This window comes from Meleagris gallopavo, chromosome Z, assembly GCF_905368555.1.
Source record: "Meleagris gallopavo chromosome Z, MGAL_WU_HG_1.1, whole genome shotgun sequence".
NCBI classification, from domain to species: domain Eukaryota; kingdom Metazoa; phylum Chordata; class Aves; order Galliformes; family Phasianidae; genus Meleagris; species Meleagris gallopavo.
The window spans coordinates 32,846,897-32,866,942 of NC_139435.1; the positions used below are offsets into that span (position 1 = coordinate 32,846,897).

Sequence of the window (20,046 nt, forward strand, 5' to 3'; positions counted from 1 at the left end):
TTATTAGTTGCAGCTTTTTCTACAGAAGTAATGTTACAACTCTTTCTGCTAAAATAAGGTGTGGTTTCTCCTGTTTGCACTTCCTTTTTAACTCTGTGGTTCTGTGGAAACCAAGAGCACGCTTACTTCTCTCTGAAGCTGTAGTTACAAGGTGTACATGTCTTTTTTTTGTTATATTTTCTAGTTCACTTGCTTTTCCTAGCAATGATCATTATAAAGCCAACTCCTTTACCATAGTAGGAGTTTAAAGGCATATGCAACTGTTGCTAAGGAACAGATTTCTCAAGAAAACAGCACTGCATGGCACTTTCTGCATAGTTTATGCTACAGTAGTTTCACCATAGTGTTTGATCAAAGAAACCATACTGCTTATGGTTTTCTATAAACTGCATCTGTAAATGGATTCAAAACCAGAAAATTCTTCATTAGCCATAAATTAGCAAATTCATTAGTAATCTGTGTGTGGATAACCTGCTGCTGCAGATTATCAAGTAGAATTCAGCTTCAAAAGGTGATAAATATAAACTGGGAAAGAAAGAGATCTTATAATTGCTGTTAATGTTACTTCTGTTCATTGTCAGTTATTGGAGTGACATTTATAAGTATGGACTGTACATATCTGTAAGTAGTTTTAGATAGAAAGGGAATAAGGTTTTAAATAAAAAAGGGAATAAGAAAAGTGGACTGTTAGTTTGTGGAAGATGGGGTGACTGCAGCTGCAGCTTCTAGAGGTATTGTTTTGTTTCTTGCTTAACTTGGAAAGCTGTGCATAGACCTGGTCTGATCTTCATGCCCTATTTCATACTGTTTGTAGAAGAATAATACCTCTATGGACAGATGGACTTGTTTTGATCAATTTGTGGGTCTAGGAAGGATGTAAAATATTCTGTTTGATATTGCTAGCACTGACCATGCATAGAACTGCTGTAACATACCTATAAATCATCAAGAAACTTCCATTACCTGGGAAAACAGATGCATTCTGCTCTTCTTTATCACTGGAAATTGGAAGAAGCCATAATATTGGCTATTTGGATTATAAGTAGTTATTAATAAATTCCTTATCCAGAAGTTTATATGAAAAATACACTAAATAGGTTAAAAAAAAAAAAAAATACCCAGAGCATTGTATCTTCTCCTGTTACATGAATAGGTATTTTAAATATGCGTTGATTGCATGTATCATAAGTGCTTAAATCAGTAACTGGGAATTATTAAAGAAAATTATTAAAGGATATTATATATTATAGAAAAATACTATGTCTCTTCCTTAGTGATATGTTTTTTTATGTAAAGTTCTTCTTTCTTATTTTGGCTTTGTGACTAAAAGTAAAACTGTTGTGAACTATCATTGTAAGAATTTGTGTGCATTAGTTTTTCTTCTGGATTAATTGTTGATATTCCTATATACTGTTTATTTAAAATGGTGCAGAGTGTTTAATGCCTCCATTCATTAAATACTAATTTCTTTTATTAGTGATTAAGCGAAGACCACATACTTATTGGTACCTTGGGATGCCAGCTGTTTAGTGTTTTGGGTGTTTTTTCTTGTTTGTTGTTATTTTTTTACATTTTGCCACAAGGAGTCTAAACCACCTAAGTCTGATTGGTACAAGTGCTGTTAATAAAGGCGTTACCCTTTCTTCTAGACAATGAAACAGTGTTATTGAATAGCTAAGTTTGTTTAATCTTATTTCTTTTATTTTTAACAACTTCTTGCTAATAGGAATGAAACTGCTTGTACTTTTTGTACTGAAAAATATTTCATATTCATGTAGAACTGTGAAGATGAACAGAAAATGAGACATTAAAATTGTATATTTGCATTTATTTTCATTAGCTACTCATGGCATGTCTGTAGTTTGTATTTCAGTTAGCCTCTAGAGTAAGTGAGAAGCAAGTATCTGGTGAAGAGATAAGCATAAGTAGAAAGATTCCTTTTATGGGAACAAAAGATCTTTGCTATTTCTCAATAAAGAAAGTCATGTTTTACTTCATAGCGAAATTGTAGGTGAAATTGTAGGCTCTTGCTTGTAGTTTTTCCAGCTGCACTAAACACAATTCTCTAGCACAGTGTGACTTCTACATGTCAAATTGCACAACTTTTGAGTTTTGACCTTGAGGAGAATTTCTTTAAGCAGACCTGTGGTGGTTTTTTTTTCTTTTTTTTTTTTTCCTCAAATGTGAAGATCAAAAGCAGCCTTGGCTGCAGTGACCACGAGATGGTGGAGTTAAGGATCCTGTGGACAGCGAGAAGACTGAAAAGCAAATGCTCAGCTTGAACTTCAGTAGTATAGGCTTTGGCCTCTTCAGATTTCTTCTTGGAAGAGTCCCATGGAATAAGATAATGGAGGGGAAAAAGAGGCCTGAAGAGCTGGTTTAATATTCAAGGATAATGTCCTCCAAGCTCAGCAGAGCTCCACCCCAAAAAGAGAAAAGGCAAAAATGCCAAGAGGCTTAATGGGTGAACAAGGAGCTCCTGTCAAACTCAGATGCGTACAATATAAACACGGAAAGGAAGTACACAGAGGGTGGAAGTGGAAGCAAGGGTGGTTAATTTGGGAGGGTGAAGGGAAGACTAGGAAAGATGGAGGCCCTTTCCTGAACAGTGTGGGGAACCTGGTTACACAGGACAAGGGAAAACATATCCATCTTTGACTCACTCTTTAATAGCAAGACTGACTTTCAGGAATCCCAAGTCACAGAGACTGGAGGGAGGAGAGGAACTGGAGTAAGGAAGATGTATACTTAGTGGAAGAGAATATGGGAATGTTTAAGCAGACTGCGAATACCTAAGTTCTTAGATCCCCATGGATTGCACCCATGAGTGCTAAGGGAGCTGGCTGTTGTCTTTGCAAGACTACACTTGATCTTTAGGCAACTGTGGTAACTGGGATGAGTGTCTGTAGCCTGGAGAAAAGCTGATGACTCCTGTCTTCAGGAAGGGCAGGAAGGTGGTCCAGGTGGCAGGTCAGTCTCAGACTTTCATTAATAATCTGAATGATGAGGCAGATCATAACCTCAGGAATTTTGGTGATGCAGAACTGGGAACAGTGACAGATACATCAGAGGGTTCTGCTGCTGTTTGTCAGTTGGACAGAGTGGAGAAATGGATGAATGGAATATCAGAGCCCTGCAACTGGTGAGGAACTCCAAGAATCAGGACAGGCTGGAGGCCTGATGGAAAGCAGTTCTGCAGAAAGGGAGCTGTGAGTCCTGGTTCCTTTGGAACAGCAGGAAACACTTTCTCACTGTGTTAGTGAGTTAGTACTGACACTACTGGTGTTGCCCGGAGAGGCTGTGAATTATTCTCCCTAAAGATCTTCAGAAGCTATCTGGTCATGGTCCTGGGCAATATGCTCTGTGTGTCCATGCTTGAGCTGAGGCTTCAGACCAGATGGCCTCCAGAAGTCACTTCCAATCTCAACCAGTCTGTTATTCTGTGGAATTACTTAAGTGACTGTGGTTGGATTTTACTCCCAGAGTTTAGAAATTTGTTGCTTGAAATGGATGCTTATGACTGAGTTATCCTGTCCTTGATGTATAAAAGATTACTGATGTAAAATAAACTCTCATCTCTGGAACTGAATCCTTTGGTTTCTCTTACAATTGCATCTTTGGAAACTGTTCTTAAGTTGACCAAGTGTTCCATATTGAGTACTCAGAAGAAACAAATTGTGAGAGTAAAGACTCTATCAGTTAATGAAGGCAAACACAGATCATCCTGACTGTTGTGTGCTCAGTCTGTCAGGAAAAAGTGAGGAAAGTTATTTACTGGTAAGGATGGAATTGTATATTATAGGTTCATGTCTATTAGATAACTTACTTCTGCTTTTTAACTTATTTTCATTTCTGTCCAGTCCTAGCGTGATGGTACCGAACTGACTTGTGTAATGTACTTCATTTCCTGCCATGTTGGATCAGGAACAATGTTGTATTTCTTGTCCGTTAGTGCTAAACGTGTCAATTCATGTCAATTAGGAATGTATAATAAAATTATTCAGTTAAGTATTTTGCCACCTTTTTGTCAATCTGCCAGACTAATTTGAAGACTTCATGTTTAATGACAGCATATTTGGCGTGTCATTTGCGCTCCTTCTGCTTAGCTCAACAATATAACGGCAAATGTTGCTTTTATGGTCCTTGTTTGCTTTGGAGAGAGCTCAGAGAGGAAGGATACAACTTCTTTGTGTGTTTATGTATATTCATGCATAATACAAATTTTTATATTTTATGTATAAATAAAATGGTATCCTTTTTCGATGTTTGATTCAAAGGCATTTTCTTTTTACCCAGAAATACTAACAAAAATGATGAAATTATTTATATAGAAGATTATAACTGGAACATAGCTAATTATTTTTCTAGAATCATAACTTTATGTGGTGGTTTTATACCATTAGAACTCCAGCATTAAGAAACTAGAGAGGAAGACTCACTTGTTTTCTGATGGCATCTATTTTGAAGTTATCAATTTTCTTATAAATCTATCAGACTGTTAGATGTAGTGCATACTGTGTGTTTGTGACTAGTGAAGTTGAAAATAAGCTAATGTCTTATTTGCAGCCAGTATGTATAAGGCAGTATGTTTTCTGGAGAGGTACTGATCAGTCTCATATTCTAGTGACTTTTCATTCTTAAAAAGCTTAGTACCTCAAAGGTTCAGAGCATTGGAGTATTTTGTACTGTATAAGCATTCAACAAGACTGATAGAGAGAACACTTCTTACTGAGGAGTAGAATATGTGACTGGAAATCACAAACAGAAGCTCTCACAGTAAGGTTTAGACATTTTGCACTGGCAGAATACTAGCAGTGTATCTTTAAAAGTCAGGAGACATCAAGAAGCAAGTCTGTTACCTGCATGTAAAATGTATCCGTCAGCTTGATTAAAGGCTTAAGGTCTTTAATCAGAAACATATCAGGTGGCAGGACAGTGTATAACAGCCTTTTTTTCCTGCAAGTGTTTGAATGTTTATGCCAGACTTGTTTTCGTGTTTTCTGTCTTTCCGAAAGCTAATCTGATATCTAATTGGTCCTGTGTGCTAAATGCATTTCTGTATCAATTCTTTCAGCATGATAGTGATGTATATTTCACTTAATAGTGAAGTATTCTGAGTTACCAAAAAATTGTCAGTGTCTGGTGTTGAAGAGTTCTTACTGAAAACAGTAAACCAATAGCTCCCTCTGTCCTGCTAAATGCTTCGTTTCCCTTTTTGGGGGTATTGATGTGTATCTGCTGCTTAAAATTTTAAATAAGTGCTAGTGTCCTAGAGACCTGTGGCTTTTTAGCACTTGTTGGGAGGGGTGCTTGGGTGCGAGTGTTGTGGCTGTGTTGTTTTGTTTTGCAGTTTTTTTGTTTTGCTTTGTTTTCATCTTTTTGCTTTTCATTTGTTTTCCATAGGCATTCTGTTTCTAGTTTCAGAAGGCAGCACTTAGTAAGTTATTTGTAATGCTATAAAAAGTTAGGGTATGGTATGAAGTACTTTTAATAGTTAACATACTCTGAAATAAAGTGGAATATCAAAAAGAATAATTCCTCTAAACTGTAGTTAAGGCATGTGATGTATGATTTATACTGAAGGAGATTTTTGAGTTTATTCTTGTTCTCAGCACAGTTTACTGTAGATACATAGAGAAAAAATAAATCTACCTATAAGTTTAATACACAAAGTCATGAATGACAGTTCATATTAGCAAAAAGATACTGCTTATGTTTTTATCACTGTCAATGCTAAGTTAAAAGCCTTTTTCTTTTAAGAGTTTGGTATCATGACTTTAAAAAAAAAAAAAAGAAAAAAACCAAAACAGCTAATTCTTCTTCATAAAGTAGTGCAGAAATACTGAAAACGAATGAGGTCACTTTTCAGTTTCCAGCACACAAATACTGCATGCAGTATTGATACCAATATCAATGCAATGTCAAATGTCCGGGGCAATATTTAGGCTCAGATGTCTCTTCAAAGAGGAGAGGAGAAAAACCGGGTTGAAATGAGGGTATTTGTCTGGCCCTGGGTAAAAGGCAGACAGATTCTCTGTTTGTGGCTTAAGCTGATGTTTAGTAATTAATGACTTGCAAGCAAGTACTTAACCTGTGGAAATTCATGCTATTTAACTCAACTTAAATTTTTTTCCGGCTTCTGAGCTTGTTACTGTTAAAAATTAGTAAAATAAATAAATAAACAAAATCCTATTTGCTTTGCAAAAAACAGTTATTGTTTATCTGGTACATCTTGCAGTATTATGATTATGACTACTTTCACTATGGACTGTGGGAAAATCCCACTTTTCAATGTACTCTGTTTTTTACTTCGTAATTCTCTAGTTCTAGCTGGCATACTTCATCACAGCATAAGCATCTTTATCTGACATTACATGTGTTGTGGATAATCATAATTTTAGTGAGTAATTTGCAATAACTTTCAAATGACATCTGTATTCTGCCTTGTGTACAGAAGTTCTCAGCTGTTCAAGGTACGCTCACTGACCTCTTGAGCTGCTAATGTACACTTGGGTAGACTGCACATTCCTTGGGTATGCTGAAGATTGATATATCCCAGACCTTGACAGCTGTAGTGTTTTTCTGTGCCAACTTTAGACTGTCTAAGCAGCCTTTTTTCAGAAGAAATTGTTTGGCTCCCAAGACCATTCAGGGAACTGCCTTACCAAATCCTTTAATTGTGCCAAGAGTTTAAGAGACTATTTAAAAGTCTTTCCATCTTAAAACTGTAATAATTTTTAACTAATATTCTATTATATTAGATGTAGTTGCTTGTAGACTTATTTGAAACAATTTTAGCTATGAAAATGTTTGACAAGTAAATCACATTTAATAGTAACTTTCGTTGAGTTGTGTTTTCCTAATGTTTTATTGTGATAATGAGGAAAATTTGCACATCTCCATATTAACATTCAGTGAAATGAAGCTCATTGATTTTTTGAGTGTAGATGGCGTTTTATTTTAATACTGATAATACATATTTGAAAGCACAGTTAAGTAATTTTTTTGGTTATTGTTTTGGCAGAAAGATTTGCTTAGGAAGAAAGTTGCTCTGTTCTGTACAATTGCAAAAATACAAATATGCAACAGAAAGCATTTTTTCATATGGACTAGAATATTTGATGATATAATTACTGAATAGCACTTGTAAGTTTATTTTTGATGACAAGAATTGTTATTTAAACAGCATTTATTAATTATTATTATGATAGTGTTCAACATTTGTAGTAACTAGTATGATTTTCCTACCTGGAAAGTTTGTTGTTGTTGTTATTTTGATTTGTTTTTGAATTAGCCTTTTCTATTTAGCTATTTCTTTGAAGTTTATTTTGTTGTATACTACTTAGATTCGATATGACTTTCTTCAATGTTTTTTCATTATTGTCTGTATGAGTTACGGCATTTTTTTCTCTCCTGCTTCGTTTACTGCTTATGTCTATTCTTTCAGCACAGATAGAAATTTGGCAGATTGCAGTTATGCAGTGAGTGTAACAATTTCACTGACATGAGTAAAAGTTGGAACTGATTTTCTTTTTCTTGAACAGGCCTTTACGTAAACTGTGAGATGGTTGTAGGTGATTTGAGGTTAACCTGAACTGTTAATTTAATTTAAAAAGACTGTTCACACCTATATGTTGATGTTCTGAGTAAGAAAACAAGTAAATGTTCATCACGGTAAAACTTCCTATCTTTGATATTATTGAATGGTCAGTTTTTGTGTGCCGTGACAAGATTTATGTAGAAACTAGTTTGCCAGAGACGTAGTACATGTTGTAAACTCAACAAGAAATCACAGGTGGACTGTGAGGAATTCCTTTTCCCCGTCCTGTACATATATACTTTGTACATATCCTGGTCTTGTTGACCATCTTCATCAGTGGTCTTCTAATGGTGCAAAGCTGGGAGGAGTGATTGGCACACCAAAAGGCTGTGCTGCTGTTGAGCAAGACCTGGACAGATTAGAGAGCTGGGCAGAGAGGAGCCTTATGAGGTTCAGCAACCTCTCTCTCTCTCTCCCTCTCTCTGGCAGTGAGCATTCTAGGAAAGTATTTGTTAGTTAATATTCAAAACTCCACTGATCACAAAATTGCAAGGGTTAGAAGGGACTTCTGGAGATCAAGTCCAAACCCCTGCTAGAGCACGTTCCCTGCAATAGGTCACACGGGTCTTGGAACAACTTCTGAGCATGTGTTTTGAACAGATGACTGTGACTTTGAGAAGCTCCTTTCCACTTAGATTATCATAGAATGTGGCTGTGGCAAGGTGGGGATCAGCTTCTTCTCCCAGGTTAAGTGTCAGGACAAGAGATAACAAGGGCAAGTGTAGAGTCCTACACCTGGGATGGAATCACCTCACACGTCGGTACAGGTTAGAGGCTTCTGGAAAGGAGCTCTGTGGAGAAGGACCCCGGTGTCCTGGTGGACAAGAGGTTGGCCATGACCCAGAAGTGTAATGCCCTTGTGGCCAAGGAGAAGGCTGATGGTATCCTGGGGGGCATCAAAAAGAGCATGGCCAGCAGGACGAGGGAGGTTGCCCTCCCTGGCTACTCTGCCTCGGTGAGGCCACTTGTGGAGTACTGTGTCCAGTTCCGGGCTCTCCAGTTCAGAAAAAACAGAAACAGAGACGTTCTAGAGGGAGTCCAGCGAAGGTCTACAAAGTTGGTTAGGAGCCTGGAGTATCTCCTGCACAAGGAAAGGCCGAGAGACCTGGGACTGTTCAGAAATGAGAAGGGATCTCATCACAGATCGTAAGTATCTCAAGTGCTGGAGTCAAATGGATGGTGCCAGGCTCTTTTCAGTGGTGTCCAGTGACAGCACAAGGGACAGTGATCACAAACTGGAACACAGGAAGTTCCACACAAACACGAGGAAGAACTTCTTTACTGTGAGGGTGATAGAGTGCTGGTACAGGCTGGCCAAGAGAGGTTGCGGAGTCTCCTTCTCTAGAGGTACTCCAAATCCATCTGGATTCTTTCTTGTTTAGCTTACTGTAGGGAACCTGCTTTTGTCGGGGGGCTTGGACTTGATGGGATCCCCAGAGGTTCCTTCAAAGTCCTACGAGTCTGTGATTCTTTGATATTCACTGATATTCATCAGCAGCAATTCAGTACAAGTCTCCACAGTTTTCGCACTATTCTTTTTTTTTTTCTCTCTCCGGGTGTGTTTGTGTGTGTGTGTGTGTGTAAAGCAGGAATTATGTACTTAGAAGAACACGTCTGAAAGTTATATGTTGTTGTGTACTCTTCTGAGGCCCTGTGCAAGCTTCCCAGTTTGGAGTCTGGAGGGAGAGGGGCAAAAGCTCAAAGGGCAGCCTCTTCTCCTTGTGATGAATCTCATGATAGTGGATAATGCTTCTTGCAGTCATGCAGAAGCCTAAGAGTCTCATTTGCTCTAATAAATAAAGGAGCAGAAAACACAACAACTGCTACTTCTACAGTGTTGTACGGAGGAAAGTAAAGGCAAAATCTAAGGCAGCCTGATGATAAGTAAATTCAGTATCTTATAAAAGCAGACAAATTAGATTGAACAAAGCCTGTAAGCTCACAAATCGGCATCGGTAATTTTGTTTGTTTGGCTGAAGGATTTTAAGTACTGTCTGTACTTTTTTAGGCGTACTGTAATGACTTCTTGTCCCTTAGCCTAATTTTAGCTAGTGATTTTAAGTAGTTCAGTACAAAATTACACTGAATCATGTATGAAAGATGTGAAAATGTTCAAGTACTTCTATCAATTCAGCTCTGCTCTTTACGTTGCTGATTAACTGAGATTTGAATTAAAAGTATTTTGAAATTGTAGTTGGGCATGGATTATGAGATGTTCATTCCTATGTTGCGGTTGAAATATTTCTTAAAACTTGAACCAATGCCACTTAAGAGTGTAAGAACTGCTGACATAATTAGTGTCCTCCTAAATAATGTAAAACAAATCACATTTCTGTTGCTCTTATTGAGTGAGTTTTTATTTGGCTTTGTGTTCTTTCTTTGATGACTCCAGAAAGAAATGCAAGGTGTTCTTAAGCATTCAGAACACACAGAATCCATGTTCAGTTTAGATCCTAATGCTTTATGGATGCCTGCAGCAATTTTTCCAAGCCTGAAAATTGTTTTTATTTTTCATTTAGCTTCAGCCTGTGAAGAAGCAATAGGTTGCTTGGAAATCACTATCTACACACACTGAGTTTTTAAGATGACGTGGTAAGGTATTTACAGGACCTGCTGCTCTTGCCAGATTTCTTGATTAAACAGGAAAGAGGTGTACAGTTTAGTCTTCTGACATGATGCATTGAAATCCGGGGTCATGTGTGCTTGCATGCCACTCTATCATTGGGCAGTCTTTATATTGCTAACCCATGCTGATTAGAAAACAATGATCTCCTTTTCAGGGCTTCTTTTTTTTTTTTTTTGGTTTGTTTGTTTGTTTGAGTGTGTGTGGAATAGCTAGTGTCCTGTTTCTTCCTGCTACCTTTTTTTTTTTTTTAAGTACCAGAAATGAAATCCTCTTGTCAGCACTTTGAATACCTACAGTTCTATATATTCAACAGACATAGTTACATTAAATTTCTCTGATTTTGTGAAAGACAAACAGTTACTACTGTTTTTTCTTTATGCTGCAGTTGAGTTTGCATATAAGCTGGTGACAGCCTCAAACTGTTTGATTCACACTTGTGACCAGACTGTTTCTTTTATTCACTTACTAACACAGTTAGCTCAGTCTGATTTGTTAGTGGTGTGTATTCTTAAAATAGTCAGATAATTTTTTCTTGGTTTCCATCAATACTTTATTAGTGCAGGAAATCTCCGTAAAGTTTTCTTTTCTCTGCAGTTGACGAAGTTGATGGCATTTAAGGATTTAAATGTCTATAAACTAGAAGTGACTGTATTTGAAAGAAGAGGATATTTCTAAGAAAAACAAAGCAGTTAGCCCCCTTCTTTTCACTTTTTTTTTTTTTTGCACAAGTTCATTGTTCACTTTCTTCATGGAATTTTAAAATTCAAATGTGAGTACTTTTTAATTTTAATGGAGGACACATCAGAACTTTAACAAAAGGTTTTCAGGGTTGCCTCGAAGTATTTACGATCATCTATTCTAGTTCTTATATAATTATTATTAATTTTTTAATTGTAATTTTATTTGTCTATTATGATATTATTCTTGATTTACTAACTTAGACTCAGTACACTGATAAGTCCTGATTGAAATTCTTGTGGCTTTAGAGAAGTCTTTTGATTTCATCTTGTAGATACTTGTCTTGTTTTGAAGGAAGAGAAATGTTATGTTGGACTGGCTGTTATGTCCTGGAACTAATATTGCTTGTAAAGTTTAAGTCTGCTTCCCAGAAGGAAAGGCTAATTGGGAACAAATGGAAAGAAAACATAGCAAAAGTATAAAGTGCTGTTTCTATTCCTGAGATTGACTCTAATTTAGTCATACAATATGTGGTTTTCATTATCTCTTGTGAGATCAACCTTGTAGTTCTGTCAGGCTATTGTGTGTCTCACGTGACCATTGCTTTTAGCTATTTCTAGTCATGGGCAGAGTAATCTGAGAAAAGGAGCAATCTGTTCATGTCCATAAAAAGCAAGAAACTGATTGAAAAGGAAATTAAGTGGGAAAACTGTAATGAAGTGAAATGGTGGAGATGAAGAGAGGAACTCAAGTGTTCTGTTTTAGATGTTAATAAGGTTGTTTTTTTTTTTTTTTTTTTTTTTTTTTTCCAGAGAAATGCTGTTTTACTTATCTGTTCTAGATTATTTCCGTGAGTTTCTTGCTAACAAATTAAATCTTTATCTTAGCATACTCTTAGGTTCTGGAAACTAGATAGAAAGGGGAAGCAGGGAAATTGTGATAGCTATTGGAGTGGTAACTTTTCTTTCATGTCATATATTTTTTTTCATGTACATTCCACTTTTTTTTTTAAGATTAAAAGCTAGTAAAAGTAGCCTAAATTGCATCTTTGTGATTTTTTAATCTAGTTGGCTGTTTAACAGTTTTGATTTATTAATTTCTAATTTGATGATAGCCTATTTTTAATAGACTTGATATTAGTCCAGTGCATGCTTTATGTATGTATGCATTGCTTTCTTGCTCTACTCTCCTTGACTTCAACATTGCTGATCTTTGTCTTATGTTTATATAGTTAACACATTATGATTTTAATTTTCGACTGCATCAATATTGGTGCTTCCAGTAATACTACTGTATCGTAATACAAAATAACCGTGCAAAATAACATGTTACGTGTAGTGAAAAATAGAAATCTGGAAAAGCTTTTAGCTTACCTTTGACTCTCACTAACTTTCTTCATTGCATTTTTTTTTTAAAGCATTTTTTTCTCCCTCTTATTTAAGAATCTTTTCTGAAGCTTTTATATGATGCAAGTTAGAAGATTTGTTAGACTTATACTGTCTGCTTTGAAAAAATATCTAGGAGTTATGCATAACAGACTTTAATGTTGAAGTATGTATTCTATGTATGAGGTATGAAGTAACTATGTAGTATGTATTTACAACTATGAAGTATGTTGTAAACTCAGCGTATATTGATAGTAGGACAGACATGTCTACTAGATGTTCTTGAAGTTGATACAACAAAAGGCAGTTTTGATTGAATAATGTTATTTTTTGCTGCTGTATGTCACATTGCACACTCTTTTATAGTTGATTGTTCAAAAAAAATTCTACATTGTTAAAACTGTTTATTCAAGAACTGCTTAGTATGTTTTTGGTCTCAAGACAGGTAATTCTTACTATAATAGAGAGGTTTTTTTAAATATTTGTCTTCTGTATGTTCTCAAGTTGTCTTTTTGGTTATGAGAGAGATGGTATGTACTTATTCTATTTTTGTCTTTTTTTCTTCTTTTTAAGGCTGACAAAGAATTTGTGTGGTCTCTTTGGAAACGTCTCCAAGTGTCAAATCCAGACCTTACACAAGCTATCAGTTTAGCTGTGGAAAGGTGAGTTTAAACATTTAACATTTTTTAAAAACAAATAAAACTGCTGATACTACATTCATGTTTTTAATTGAGAAAAAGTGCATGATTTAAAAAGTGTTACACATACTATATATATATGCATACCTATTATTGAACTGTTTCAAATGTACTTAGAACATGTTGCTAGTTTCCTTTTTGTGCTGGGACATTTATCTGCAGACGAGAAATAGCTCAGTTATTAGGATAGTTCTTACATACTACTTTTGCATTGCATGTGTATTTTGATTTGGGAAGTTATTTAAGTGTATTTAAGATGATTTAGGAACAGATTTACTGTTTGTTATCATGTTAAAAACCTTATTGTAACCAATTTGTTTTAGGACGAAATTTGATTATATGTTGTTGAGGTAGTAGTTTTACTGTTCTTTCTCCAGATATCAGAAGACAAAACATTTGTTTTCCTTAACAAATTTTATAGTATTTTATAGACAGATGAAAAGTATGGAATATTTTAGCTCATTGAAATAAAGCTTAATAAGCTAGAAGAAGATTTTCAGGCTTAATAACATTTTTGTTTTGTATTCCATCTAAAACAAAGTAGGATATTAGGAAAAGTAAAGCATAGAGATACTGGGATGTATTTAAACAGTGTTAAATGTAGTGAATTATTTGTGCCTCTGCATACTTTATAAAATTCAAGGCTTCCTTCCATAATTTTTTATCTTCATGTCTAGGAATATGTTTTGTTATTAACCTTTACTTTAAATTATCACAAAAATTGATTCTGAGTGTATTATGCTGAATGTTTTTACTAGGGTGGAAAACGTCTGTGGTAGCCTTTTAACTTGTAGCTTAGCCTACCACGAGATAACAAAACTAGACTGCTGCAATAATCTTTTCTATAATAGTCTATTTCATATGAGAGTAAGAAGTAACATGCCCTGTATAGATACTTTGAACTTTTTATGTAAAAGTTGCTGACTGGTACCAATCACCAACTTCTACATAAAATAAGAAGGTGTGACAACATGTTCTTATTAAGGTTTTTGCTTATATCCTCTCTTCTTTCAGAACAATACTGCCACTTCAGAACACATCACAGAAACTCAAAGCTATACATCTATATTGTATAATTCTCCTCTCAAAGTTATGGATTTAAGAAGAAAGAAATTAGTTCCCCAACATCTTTTTAGGTGATATCTTTACCAAAAAGAATCTTGGAATAGGTCTGTATAGAACCTATTCAGTATACAGGAGTATCATAAATGTTGACTTGAACTTTGGATTTACTTTGATGTGACAGATGGAGCAATATCATGTTTTTTTTTGTTTGTTCGTTTGTTTTTCTGGTTGATGTAGCTTCTTCTCTTTCACCTCAAAATGGCTTAACTGCTTCATTGGAACAAATTTTTAATGAATCTAAATTCACTTTACTTGTGAATCTTCTGCTCAAAACCAAATTACAGCCTGGCATATTCTGTTAACTTTTTCAGTTATAGCTTTCCATAGTCTTTTCTGAAGATTTTCACACTCTTCTGTTTCATGAACTTCATCCTCTTCCTTCAGGAAAAACTTGTTTTCTTCCATGCCTTATAGCAGAATGTACAGTTGTGGTATCATGACAGTTCATCTCAGTTCAGAAATGTTGATTAAATATCTGGGTAATTTATAATCAGCACAATGTTTGGTCAGGAAATTTTAGCTTTCTGACTTTGTTAATTTAGTAAAGATAAGTGGTTTTAAAGGGGAGAGTGTTGGGATTATTAAGTAATGATTATAAGCAAAATGATTTCTAAAGCAGATCTCTCAGCTCAAAGCCTTTTCTGTGTACCACATAAGTTAAGATGTTAAGTATAACATGAGGGTTTGGACTCAGTGATACTTCTGGATCCCTTCCAACTCAAGATAATCTGCATGTGATTCTGTGATTATATCTGATAAAAACAAAAACGACAACAAAAACAAAAACCAGCTCAACTCTTGTTTAACTCATCTGTATTAGGAACAAGACTGATCCTTTTGTTAATGTTTTCCAACTTGATTTCCATCTATCGTTGACTTAAATGATTTTTGAAGTGGATAAAAACAGAATGAAATGGATTTAGAACTTTTACTGCCTCTGCTTGGGATTGTACCGTGAATACTGCAAATGTTTGCATAACTTCATTTTTCAGTGTGTTCTGTCTGTTGAAAATTCAATCACCAAAAAGCTTTCAGTGCCAGCTTCTTGTAGACTGTCTGAGATCAGAATCATAGAATGGTAGCTGTTATGCAATGGGGAGCGTGTCTGGCTGCCTTATTCAGTTCTGATGATTTACCTGTTGCAGTTTTTTTTTCCTTCTTAGTCTGCAGAACCGTAGAGGGGTTCTACAGAGACACCTCAGGCTTTGAGGCAGGCCTTTCCCTCTTAGTCTTTGTCGTAGCAGTTTGCCATTTCTCATCACTGTTTTCTTCGCCTCTGACTGGATGTGCAGGTGGGGAAGTTTGGGGCTGTTTGGCCCTGGGCTGTGGATTTAATGCGGGTTGTATGTGAATCCAGCTGTCTTTCCCCATTGCTGCCCTCCCTGCAGCTCAGTCATCTGTCATGGGAGATCCTCCGCCTTGGCAGAGGCATCTTATGCAGGTGAGTTTGCCACTCTCCTCTACTCCAGGAGCAAGGTCCAGGCACTTCCCACAGACTACCGTCTGCACAGATGCTTCTTCCTTCAGTAGCTCTGTATGGATGGAGGCATTAGTCGTGACCTGGGTAGGTGGTGCATACCACCCTGCTAAAGCTGCAGCCTTAGCTTGGTGTTGAGTGCTTCTGCCTCAAGAGTCAGGTGGAATCAGTGCCCCTCACTTCTGCAGCTGGTGGAAAACCTCAGCATCCTGCTGTGTGAGCTGCTGCCACTTGTGATGCTCATGCCTTGTGCTTGGTTGGTAGCAACTCATCCGTGAGCTTCTTTGAGGGATGTGGGTATGGTCTCAATTTGCCTGGCAATGCCCACACCACGTCAGCCTCTTGCGTGAGAGCTGCCCTTGCTGTAGGGTTGCTCTCCTTTCTTGTTATTTCCCAGACAAAAGAAATCCCTGCAGCCTCATTGTACCTTGAGATTGGTTGCTCTGGTTCAGGCCAGGATGGCTCTGAAGCAGCTGTTCTTGATGACTGAGTCCCCTATCTACTGAAAATAATCATACTCTAAGAAAGTGTAGTCTTTCTGTTTCTTAGATGACATTTAATTAATCCATCAGTATTGTTGCATGGATTTCATTCTTCAAGTTAGTGAAATCAGCAGCCAGACTTCCTTCAGGAGATTACAGTAACAAGAGAAAGAACTCTTATGAGTGAAAGGACAGAGTGTTAACTTAAAATCTTCTACACCACAGGTGTGTAATGAAGAAGGAAAAAAATAATGTATGCGGACTGTTCCAAAAGTAGTGCCTTCTCTTTTATTATGTTGGCCCATGACACCAGAGGTAGATGTTGGTGGTTTGGCAGTAGAGGCTGAGCCTTCCCACCGATATTCTTACATCTTGTTGCTATGTGACAGATGGCAGAGAGGGGCAGTCTAAAACAATGTCTGACATGGAAGTGCATGTGGAGTGAAGTTGTGGAACTGAATTCCTCCATGCAGGAAAAATGGCACTCAGTGGCATTCATTGATGCTTGCTGAGCATTTATGGAGCACAGTGGATATGAGGTGGTATGTGATGCTTTTCAGCAGTGGTGACAGAGGTAGTGGGTCACCTCTGCTGGTGCAGACTGTTACCAGTGTGGCTTGCAAGCTCTTGTTCACAGGTGATGAAAATGCATAGTTTGTGGTGATTATGTTGACAGATTGTGTTTTGTAGCTGAAAATTTGTTCTATCAAATAGCGTTGTGGTGCTCCTTCTATTTGTTGTAGTTTCCATGCAATTAAACAGGAGGCTTTACTTTTGGGGCAGCCTACGTGTTGGCAGTACTAGCTGCACAGTCAAGCGAATTTTATTAGTAACATTAATTTATATTTGTAACATTAAACTATTTCTTATATTATCCTTTTCTGAAATAAACAAAAAAATTTAGAAGGCATAATTTGGGAGATATAGGAGGGAATTAACAGTAGGTTTCCATTATTTGTGTGCTATCTTGAAGTGCTTTCATGATCCTAAAATAGAAGTTCACCTACCCTAAAACTGTAAAAATGTAACTGGTGCCTTTTTATTTATGTGCTGTCAATTCTTACAATACACCAATGATATTCTGCTTTTCAGCAGTCTTTGCAGTTCTTGCTGGATAACTGTAACTATATTCCCATTTTAATATTCAGATATAAACAAAAAATTATCTTTACTGTGCAAATGAGAAATGCCTTTGGGATATGTAAAAGCCTCCAGGTATTCTCAAACAAGCCATTGTAAAAGTACATCTCACGTTAGTATACTTTCCAGCTACTTTAAATACTATTGATCTCGGTATTATGTAAAGAGCACGCTATTTCTGGCTCACTGCTTTTTGAAATATTCACTTTTTTGATGATGAATTTTTTTTAAAAAGGTTGCTTAACAGTACCCTTTACAGGTAAATACATATATAAACTCAGAGTTGAAGATCAGATAAGAGTATCAAATGGTTTAAAACACTGTGGTAAACTTTCAGAGACCTCAGTAAGACTTTCATGTTACATGAAATCTTGATAGGTCAGTTGATTCTGGTTTTCCTCTGGGACATCTGACTGCCTTTCTCCTGAAAGGTGGAGTCAGACTGTGGCAGTGATACAAAATTTGGTACATGTTGATGGAGATTGTATTACTATTACTAGGTGATATCATTGCTTTGGCTATGTTTTTCTACACCTATTCCTAGTGTGCTATCTTGCAAGACTTCATTGAAGAGTGGGAATGAATATAATGTTTGATATCATTATGGCAGCCTAACATTATTATTCCAGTAATGGATAGAATTTCATTGTTCTTGCTGGAATGTCATGTCTTTCTAAAGGTATAGAAACAGAAGAAAACAGGGCTGAAGAACTAGTGATCAGAAATATCCATAGAAATTTTTGGAAGGGTTATCAAAGGAACTTATTCTACATTTTGCTGTGTTCTGTGGATAGCAGAATATTGAAGAAACATGAAAAATAAGGTTGGTACAGATTCCTCACTGGTTGAAGATGCATATATGAACTGGAAATAAGTACTTTTATGCAGAAGGGTGTCAATGCTTTGTATGTATGAGTAAACATAGATTGCTGATATTAATTGAAAAATAATTTTCAAAAGGTAACTTGTATCTTTTGAAGGGATGGTAAACAACTTTCAGAAATTTTCTTAAGCCTTTTTTTTTTTTTTACCCGTGCACAGTAGGCAACAGAATGACAGAACTAGAAAATAAAGAAGTTCTAACATGTTCTTGAAAATTGTTACTGTTTTGTCATTGAGTTTAAAGGAAAGTGGACTCCCTAGTTATTATCACTCAATAAAGTGGATGGAATAATAGAGCATAAGGGTACAACCTTTCTATCTAAGGTCAAATAATTGTGATTGTCTACAGTTGATGAAAGTTTAATATCCTATTTCATTAAAAATTCTCAGAACATTGAACATAAGTCAACATTCCATGGAGAAGAAAGTATTATGCAGCTTGCATGTGTGCATATCTGCATATCGGAGCACAAAATATTGACATGATAATTGCAGTCAAGCCTGATTGAACAGCAGCCTGTGGGAATTCAGCTGGTGTTGTACCAACTGGATGGCTGCTCAGGACACAGTTTGAAATGCAAGGTGCAAGTTAGCACTTTATTCAGCACAGGCAGGCATCATTTAAAAATCCTTGGGGGAAACCCTGGTGATGTGCAGATGTTAAAGCAGTCTGTTCTGAAGTGCTGATATTTTAAACACTGTAAGAGGGTTGTGTATTTTAGATGAAAAATGTTTGCAAAATTATTAGGGAAAAATGTCACTTTATTTTCTTTTCTGCCCTAGTATTCTATGTGTATTGCTTAAAATACGAAACACTGATAAATCATCTAGTGAATTAATTTAGAAATGCAAGAAATTACATGTCTTTAATGATGTTTTTTCATTTTGATATGTATGATATAACATAAAACTGGTAACAAACACAGCTTCTAAGGTCTAGGTGAGATTAAACAGTATATTAAATAAAAATTATTTAATTCTGTTTTCTTATCTCAATCGGTGTACCAATACACTAACGTTTTTAGTTGAAAGTTTGAGGTGTAGGCTCTGTTTCTTCTAACCACTAATTCTGCAGCCAGAGGGCTGTGACTGTACACAGCAAATTACAGTATTGGTGCCATATTCACAATAACATTGACAGTGTGTGATGTGTGCCTTTGCCTTGCACATGGGCCATTCATTTTCTATTTAATAATAATATTGAATACATGCACTTTCACAAGTATGCTAATGGAAATGTAAAGACAAGGAGAAATAATAATTACATTGAATGGTGCATCAAACCAGTTCATTATAACTTTTAAAAATAGGAATATTTCCAGATTTTTTTTTTTTTTTACTTTTAGTTATAGATAAAATATGTACAGTGTTAAGATATAACATTTGTTGTTCTTCTATCATGGATCTCAAAGTTTGCAGAGTAAGTTTAAGTTTTTTAGATTGTATGGCAAAATCTTTAGATTGTGTTAGATTTTTTAAAATCCTACTATTTATAAAACCAAATGGAGATACTACATGAAACTTGTGAACAGTAACTCCAATTTTTTATTAGTTAGAATTATTTTCATTAAGTTGATGTAAAAATGGCTCAATTATATATACATCTTTTTTTTTCTAGACACATGATTGATTGGTTGATTAAGATCTGTGTTAGCATTGAAGATGCCTCTCTTCCCAGAATACTTTCATTGAAGATTTTAGGAAGCGAGATGTCTTGTGAACTTCTCCAAACTTTTTAGTTTTGAAAACCTTGGCATTTTTTGTGCTCCTTATTCTGTTTTCACACCTCATTCATAACTGTTTCCTTGGAGTGTAATGTTTCATTTTTGACAAGTCATTAATAATGGTCCAAACCTCAAAAATGTTATCCTGTCCTGTTGTGTAATGTATCATGTAACACAGGAAAAAATCATAATAGGAAAAATGTTAAACAGTATTTCTTCAGTTTCTTCA

The 20,046-nt window shown here is 35.9% G+C and overlaps 1 protein-coding gene across 2 annotated transcripts in view; it reads left to right on the forward strand.

Annotated features, from left to right (window-relative positions):
• Positions 1-20,046, forward strand: part of CNTLN (centlein) — a 183,985-nt gene that overhangs the window by 4,249 nt on the left and 159,690 nt on the right. For both annotated transcript variants that reach the window (XM_085213135.1, XM_085213137.1), the window contains exon 3: positions 12,863-12,951. In XM_085213135.1, coding sequence (XP_085069261.1) covers positions 12,863-12,951 — 89 coding nt within the window. The remainder of the gene's footprint in view (positions 1-12,862; positions 12,952-20,046) is intronic.